This window comes from Morone saxatilis, unplaced genomic scaffold (assembly GCF_004916995.1).
Source record: "Morone saxatilis isolate NCDOM2014 unplaced genomic scaffold, NCSU_SB_2.0 Contig15, whole genome shotgun sequence".
Taxonomy (NCBI): domain Eukaryota; kingdom Metazoa; phylum Chordata; class Actinopteri; family Moronidae; genus Morone; species Morone saxatilis.
The window spans coordinates 11,274,086-11,282,602 of record NW_023339707.1 but is presented as its reverse complement, the minus strand read 5'-3'; the positions used below and the strand labels follow the sequence as shown (position 1 = coordinate 11,282,602).

General features: G+C 44.0%; 2 protein-coding genes across 2 annotated transcripts in view; one reads left to right on the top strand and one right to left on the bottom strand.

The window, feature by feature from the left end:
• The window catches only part of samd11 (sterile alpha motif domain containing 11), a gene marked incomplete in the record, with an annotated part of 46,274 nt that extends 42,266 nt beyond the window's left edge, over nucleotides 1-4,008 (top strand). The window contains 3 exon segments of the mRNA XM_035656873.1: nucleotides 684-817; nucleotides 1,868-1,978; nucleotides 2,229-4,008. Of these exon segments, the coding sequence (XP_035512766.1) occupies nucleotides 684-817; nucleotides 1,868-1,978; nucleotides 2,229-2,513 (530 nt within the window).
• Nucleotides 4,009-4,953: 945 nt separating this feature from the next.
• Nucleotides 4,954-8,517, bottom strand: part of noc2l (NOC2-like nucleolar associated transcriptional repressor) — a 17,527-nt gene continuing 13,963 nt past the window's right edge. Inside the window, exons 17-18 of the mRNA XM_035656642.1 lie at nucleotides 6,394-6,495; nucleotides 4,954-5,379 (exon numbers count right to left, since the gene is read on the bottom strand). Coding sequence (XP_035512535.1) covers nucleotides 5,249-5,379; nucleotides 6,394-6,495 — 233 coding nt within the window. The 3' untranslated portion in view covers nucleotides 4,954-5,248. The remainder of the gene's footprint in view (nucleotides 5,380-6,393; nucleotides 6,496-8,517) is intronic.

Here is an 8,517-nt window from a genome sequence, read left to right as displayed (position 1 = left end):
AAGTTGTGTGTAGTCGGCGTTCGCGTAAGCGCAAGTATGTATGTGCAAAAGCAAATAACCCCCCTCCTCCCCTCCCCTCCACTGGCCCACGTGACACACACACACACACAAGGCATGTCCATATACGTAATAACACAGCTGCGATCTTAACTTAGTTCTGCACACATAAAAAAACCACAGAAGATTGAAATCTTGTCAGTAGAGCTGAAACTATTTGTTGGCCTATACATAAATCACAACAGAACGTTATTCCACAAACATTTTCTAATAGTTTTCTTCTTACTTTTTTAAACAAATTAAGTGATTTATGAGGCAAAAGTACCAAATGCATTGTTTTTCTCTCTTTTATATCAGTGTACATTTACATACAATAAACTACAAACTGAACAAAACATAATTCACAGATTAACTGATAATGAAATCAATCATTACTCCTCCTAGATTACTGACCCACTTCCACCTGACTTTCTCATCATTTATTTGTTAAAGGTTTTCTTCTCAAACTCAACCTGATGACTAAACTCACAAGACGTCTAAATGTAGTTCAAATGTGTCTTTAAGCTCGCAGTTTTCAGGTTCTGCATCACTAAATTTAAAAAACAAAAACATCCTCAGTCTAAATAGCAACTTTGTACACTGTGTTTATATTGACATGTCATTTTCACCCACTGTTGCTCTTTCAGGCTCTATGGGAGGTCTTTTCATGGATGGGGAGGACTCAGCCACAACAAACCCTGTGGAGGACATCAGCAAGTGGAGTGTAGAGGACGTGTGTGGCTTCATAAGCAGCCTGACTGGATGTGCTGAATACACACAGGTGAGGACATAGGGAGAGGGAGGAGAGAGAGAAAGAGAGGCCAGGGGCAGGCTGACGACTACAAACCATAGAAGAATAGTGACCAAGATATAATACATAATGCAGCTCTACTGTAGTACTTTCAAAAAGACATCTCGATATACATCGATAGAAGCACTACACCTGCACAGCAGTTTTTCCCATGTTTATTGTGGACGTGTGTGGATGCATGAATGGCCACGTTTATAATTGTAGCCATATTTGTGGGCTTTGTGTGAATGAGGGTGAGTTAGCAGTGCATGTGGGGTGTACACCTGTAGTTTGTGTGAATGAAATGTGTATTTGTGTGTATATACATCTACTGTTCCAAAATGAAATATCCAGCTTTTGAGAAAAATGAACCAGTCTTACCTTTTATTTCTCTCTTTCACAAAACAGAAAAAAAAAAAAAGTCTTTGAAAAGTCTAAAAACTATACTCCCATGCAGATATGTGTCACTGTAATCATTTTGGCTGTAGTGTTAAGTTAATTCCTTCCTTACGTGACTCCAATATAAGACATGGAAACAATCTTTGTTCCAAGCAAAAAGATTTATAAAGTTCATCTGAGGCTAATGTGAGACTTCAGCTGTCTTCATGGTACGAAATTCCCTTTTAGCTTCAGATGAAAATCTTTTTTGCAAGGAGTAATACTGTGAAGTGTGTTCCTCTCGTCTCTTATATTGAAGTCACGCTATGAACAGATTTCTTTATGGCCAGTTTGGACAGGAGGACTGATTCCAGAGACCAATAACACTCAATATACATATGTGCATGTGGATATTGTATTAAGAGACAGCTGAAAAAAAACTAAATCGGAAATGCTCCTTAAAACCCTAATCAGCCAACATGTTCTCCACACCTGCATCCTTGTAAAAATGTTGAATGATAATCTTCAGCTTTTCCTCTCAAAATGGGTGTGTAACATTTTGGAATAGAGCCACTGTTTTGTAGGTTGTGTGAATGAACGTGTGTGTAGTGCGTTTGTGTGTATATGTCGGGGCTGTGGCTGAAGCGGCTGTGTCTCTGCCAGGTGTTTCGGGAGCAGGCCATTGATGGAGAGACATTACCGCTGCTCACTGAGGAGCACCTGCTCAGCACCATGGGACTAAAGCTGGGGCCTGCGCTCAAGATCCGCTCACAGGTACACACACCACAGACCTGCGTGTGTGTTTGTGTGTGATCAAGTGGACTTGTTGTGTGTTTGAATGTGTGTTTCTGTCCATAGGCCAAAGACAAACTAGCTAGCGTAGCATAGATGATTCCCTTAAACGTAGCCAGCCCCAGACTGCAGCCTCTCTTCTTCTCTCTCTGTTTAAAATACAGCATTAGTCCATTATTCAACACTCAACAGGCTGCACTGACAGTCATATGGTCTCCCCCCGTCTCCTCAGGTGGCGCGCCGTGTTGGCAGGCTTTTCTACATGACTGGATTCCCGTTGGCGTTCCCGTTTCCGCCTTCTGCCGCGCTACGCCCCCCAGAACGGGATCGGGACCCCCTGACCACGCCATCTGACACCCCCCTGCCTCTCTCCCTGTCCCTGCCCCACAGACCAACCTCCACCAGCAGCAGCTCCTCTCCGTACAGCGGCCCCACCCCAGGGTGCTCCTCCCCCAAGCAGGAAAACGGTAACGGCTCCACAGTGGTGGGGAGATACGAGGCCAAGACTCCTTCGTAGGAGAGGACGGGCAGGGGCGAGGAGGGCAGACCTGCCTCAAACTAACCTGACCCAGAGAGATTGACTCCCAAGCCCCATTTACCAGACTCCCTCCACCTCGGGACCTTTACGCTGAAATTAATGGGAAAATATTGGACTGAAATAAAAGACGATATGGACCGTATCCGACAAACCAATCAGCTTCTGAGTTCCTCGGCAGTGGCTGTAGCCGAGCAGAATCCAAACAAACTGGGTTGGAAGGGAGACACGTGAAGCGACAGAGGAACAGAGAAAGAGAAAACTAAGGAAAAGGAGACAGCTGGTCACAGACAGCCTGCCAAAAAAAAAAAGGAGCGAAGCCCTGCCACAAATGCGACATTCTTGCAAGTCAGACAGTCAGACGCTAGCGGAAACTCTTCCTTCCTTCCTGGGCTGGAGGAAGCTCTGCTCACTCGCTTTCTTTCTCTTGTCTCTATCTCTCTGACTGCTCTCACCACAAGCCCTACAGAACCCAGGAATTAAAAAGAGACGGCTCACCCCTTTTTTCTCTGCTTCCCTCCCCTCCCTTCTTTCCTTCTCCTCGCCTGTTTCCAGAGGCCAAACAGCAGCGTGGAGCTGTCTTTATAGAGGCTGGAGTTGAAACATATGCTGAGCAGCACCACATCTGACCAGCTCCCTCTTATCACTGCAACTATGCATTCCACTGTCCCGATACCAAAGATGACCGGATGTGTGGAATTGGAACCGTGTTTCACAATGTGTCTGCTTCTTTTTGCATTAATGGTCTCAGAGAAAGACTGGTCCAACAGGGAAATGCTAGGGTAGTGCCTCACATGATGGTCTGTATTTGAGGTGACACAGGCAGAGCTGTCATTTACTGACATACTAATGCTTACAAATGTTGGTGAAATGGAGAAGCCTCAATGGTGTGTACGGCTTACGTCATTGTACGCTTGTGTTGACTACTGTGGGAGGTAGGAAAAACATGCAAAATTGTACAGAATCATGCTTAAGATGAAAATATCCTGAAGGTTACATACGTGGTACTTTTACTTTTTGTTAAATGTAGTTGCACGAATAAGGTTTTCTTTACTGAAAAATGTGACTTGCTGAACTTTGGTGGTACTTCTGTTCATACTGTTTTGTTCTGCCATTTTTTTTAAAGTGTAATATTAAAAGACGCTCCAATCTTGAATGCTACTTCAGCATATAAATATGAGGAAAAAAATATTTATAGGACTTTTGATGTAGTAGATAAAGCAGATTATGATATGTATTATAATTAGCCCTTAAGATGGATTCCAAAGATACTTTAACTTTGTTTTCTCTTGGTTGCAGGGAAAAGAAAGGCACAAAGCTCTTAATGCAAATGTTTTGAATTTGTTATGGATTTTTTTTTTAAACTACGCAAGCAATGAATTAAAAATGGTCTCTAGATTTCCCTTCAAAAGTTTTGTCTTCATCCTATTTTTCTATTCACCACACAGGTGAAATAAATCCTAAAGAAATTCCTCTGCTTTCTCTCTCGTGTTTGTGTGCCTGTGTGAGAGAACGTATACTCGCCTCTTCCTCTTCAGGTGTTTGTGGTTCTTCTGTGAAAACATGCAGGAGGGAGTATGCGGTCTCCTGATGCGTGCGTGTGTGTGAGAAGGGGAGGTGACCCATGGGGGGCACAGTTCAGGTCAACACCAGCTGTCAGAGTGTGAGGTTCAGCCGCAGGCCAAGGCCTCCCTTGCCTGTGGGGATAAACCTGACCCTCAAAATCCACCCACACACACATACAGGATCAGAACCAGGAACACCCCCCACTCACTCTTACCTTCCTCCTTCAAAGAGTTTACACTGAAGCACTGCACTCTACTGGGACTTCCCCTCGCTTTAGGCTGGGCCTCTGCACCACAAGATTCTGTATTCACTGCAAACGACTACAGAGGAAATCTGACGACACAAAAGTGGTTCTCAAATCAAATCTCCATTGTGGCGTTTAAATCCATTTCAAACAACTCATCTGCCCGGCATTGTACGCCAGTGAATGGATGCAATAATCGTTCGCCTAACAAAAAGGCCAATACCACCTTTAGTTTAGTGGTGAAGTCGAGAAAAAAAGGAGGATAAGTTTGAGGAGGAAAGCTGTGTCTGAGCATGTGAATACACAGACAGAAAAGACAGTGGTCTGGGCGGGGGGTGGGTGAGGAGTTGGCACAGAAACAGACCAGCCTGTGTTGCTGCTCTACCACCTGGGCAGAGAGTCTTGGCACAGCATCAGACGCCACCCTGCCAGCCTGGCACAGCACTGCTGCCTCAGGGCTAAACACCCGCCTCTCTGTACCCCTCCTCTTGGCCGGCCAAGCCTGGCTCGGCCCGGCTCAGCAAGGCTCGTAGCTCTCTCCAAATAGCCCGTCCTCACAAGGCCTGAGGGTGCCTACAGGTGTGCACACGTACAGAGGACACAAACGACTCATTTAAGGTGCACTTGTGCATCAACATGTACAAGCACGTACACGCTTCATTTAATTAGTATCTTTAAAAAAAAAAAATCCAAGGAAAACAATCTAGATTCTTGAATTCTGTCTTTACTTTTTTTACAGTTTAGATGCTTAATAAAACTACATCATGAACATGTTTGCATTGTACAGGTCAAGTAATACAAAATTCAAAAGCAAAGAAAATAGCAAATAGTCCAATATGATTTGAAGCATAGCTGGTCGGTGAAGTCGAGAACATCTCTCAGGTGAGCTCGAGTGTGCCCATGAACCTCAGTCGTCATCAGACAGCTCCAGGTCCTCCACCAGATCCTCGCCTCCTTCTGCCAGCTTTATCAGAGCAGAGGAAGACAGCGGCTGAGGAGCCTTGGAGGCCTTTCCTTCCTCTTCCTCATCTTCATCATCTAGAATGCAAACAGGAAGCACTTTAACTTGACATTCAGCCACATGGGGATACATGAAGTGCAGCAGGTATGGAGAAGTTATGTTTGATAGTGTGTGAGGATATTTTGTGTTTATTAACGTGCTGCACTTTCACCAGTTCTAACTGTGAAGGCATATTATTACAACTGGGTTTAGTTTATACAGCAGCCCACAGGAGGCGAGAGTGCTGTACTGCAGTAGTAGTACTGCGGTAGCCATCTTGGATCTAGATAGTTGTTGACAAAATACACTAATACACACCTACATTATATATAGTGTTATAAACTATGAAATGTGTATATGCTGCTTATAAATGCTAAAAAGCGTACAATTTTACCCAATTACTGAATTTATTTCAAATAAATATTGTTGCTTTACAACATTTATTCTATTCGACTTTTCCCCTCAACGATCTTCTTCTCAGTTCTGAAGCTACACTGAATGTCGTTGCTTGGGTTTATTACACTATTATTTAGACTTTTGGACTGATTTATGTGGATACATTTCACATTTTGGCAGTTAAACATGCCGTTTTATTTGACATCCCTTAAATTTATTTTACAGGACAACGAGGGATTCTGTTGTGTTAACATAAATTATTAATTCGAGGAAGTTAAGTATTTCTGCAAAACGGTTATTAATTTGAAGTCACACCAAGATATTCCACAAATGATAACACTACGAGCAGCAAATCCTCAGAATACAAATAAGATATTTGACATTTTTCACCTTTAGTAATGACTAAAAAATTATGAAAATGATTCAATTATTAAAATAGATATTTTCTGTTGATCGACTAATCCATTAGTTTTTGCAGCTATACAAAAATGATCTAAAGTTTTACCCCTAACACCTGCCACCCTTGAGTAATGAGACAGTAAACACATGCACTGATATACAGGGTAATACAGTCTCTTCTGTGTATTAAATTAATGAAAATAAAGCAAACAGAACGTATAAAATAACTTCTTTCTGGACGTTGATATTGTACCAACCTGAGTCTCCGCCCTCCGTCCCCTCGTCATCGCTCATGTCAGAAAGATCTTCAAGATCATCATCATCATCATCGTCATCTGACCCACGGCCGCCTCTTTTACCTGAGAAGAGACAGTAAAAAACATTACACTGCGTTGAATTTGTTTCTTCCTTCTGACATTCCTAAGTTTGCGTTGGTGTATCGCTGACGTCTGTGGACTGTGGAGACACCTATATGTGGGCCAGGCATCAGAGGCAGTTTATTTCCTCCTGAGATGGAACTGAGAGTCGATTACAGACGCCGCTGCTGCTGCACAAACACCCATGACAGTTTACTACCGGCAATTTCAGACATCTTATGCTCACGGCCTAAATATAGCAAATGGAGATAGCAGGCAGGTTCCGCAGCTACGATGAGGATGGGAGAGTCTGTGTGTGTGCTGGTGTGCGATTGTGTGTGCCAGAGAGAAGTTGGGAGTTTGTCTGAATTTGTGTTGTGGTATATTCAATGTGTGTGTGTGTGTGTTGTCTAGCCAAAGGGACAACTGGGGTCCACAGGCTTTGAAGTTGAGGTGTGATGAGAGGCTGAGGAGGAGAGAGAGAAGCAAAACAGAGCTACTTCCTCTCTCTGCTACACCTCAAAACAGACACTTATACAAGAAGAGCACACACGCACACTCATGTGCACTCGTGTGCACTCATTACACAATGAGTGCACACACTGATAAAGACCATCTATTAAAACATTAGGGACTTCCCTTCATATCTAAATATAAGATGACAAACATACTCTCACTCCTTCCCGCTCTTTGTTGCTCAGATGGCACTAGAAGACTTCAGTAGTACCTTAGAGGTTGCCCCCAAATGACCTGGAAGACTTATTACCACCACACACTGAGACCACCACCACTACCACACACACACACACACACACACACACACACACATATATACACATCAATCTAAATCATCAGCCCCCTCCTCTCACACTCCCTCTCTTTCCGGGAGTATGTGAGACCACAAAGAGCTTTGGTGAGCTGCCCAAAAGCTTTTGGCTCTTCAAGACTGGACGAGAAGGTGGTGGGTGTGCGCTATCATCGAGATGTGTGTGTGTGTGTGCGCACGTGTTGCGAGGACATGCGGGGGCAGCTGGTTGAAGCCCACAGAGCCAGAAAGAGAGAGCGAGAGAGCCAGAATGAAAGAGGAAAGAGGGAGAGAGGGAGTGGGAGCGGCCACCTCTGGCTGTTCCACTGGACTGGTTTGAATTAGGAACCCCCGCTGGGATCCAAGCCTGTACTTCCTGTCGGGGGGTTCAGTTCGTGTGTGTGCGCAAGGGGTGGGAGGGGTGGAGGAGAGACGAACGAAAGGGAGGGAGGGTTGGACAGAGAGTGAGGCGGAGGCCTGCTGCTTGCCGGCAGCTGCCCATCCGTTTGTGGGGACTCTCCCTACAATGAAGTCCAGATGCATTTGCAAAAAAAAAAAAAAATCCCCCTGCCGCCTACTCCTTTCCTCTGTGACCTTGCGGAGGGCTTTTTTCTGCTTGGAGCGTGTCTGAGTGTAAAGCTGTAAAAGCGAGGTTGCAGCTGTCTGTGACCTGTGGACGACCCCGTGAGGACGAGACACTCCGGGGTTAAAGGAAGATCTGGACCAGGGTTCCTGCCTGCAGAGAGAGAGAGAGAACCCCACTATCTGACAGAGATTTCCTCTTGATTTGGGATTTAATTTTCAGTCCCTCAGGAACGGCCTCTGTTTTAATAGCTCCTTGTGGTAACTGCTTTGCTGGTGAACTGCTTCAGTGGTGGAATGTAACTAAGTACATTTACTCAAGTAGTGTACAAGTACAAATCTGAGGTTCTTTTTATGCAACTTTAAACACCTGGGCGATATACCAGATGAACCGGTTTTAATTTCCTGTATATGATATTTTCATATTCCGCCATACCGTTAACACTGCTGTAACTCCTTTGTTTCTTGTGCAATAGAATATCTGAAAAATATCCCTCTGAATATACTTTTATGTAAGTTTAGCGTTTATTCAACTGAATTAAAATTTATTTTATTTTGAAAATGAAGCAGTGGTAAAGTTGTTGGCATTTCTTTTTTACTTTAAGTTCTATTTTTACTATGCTGCAGTTTGCACAATA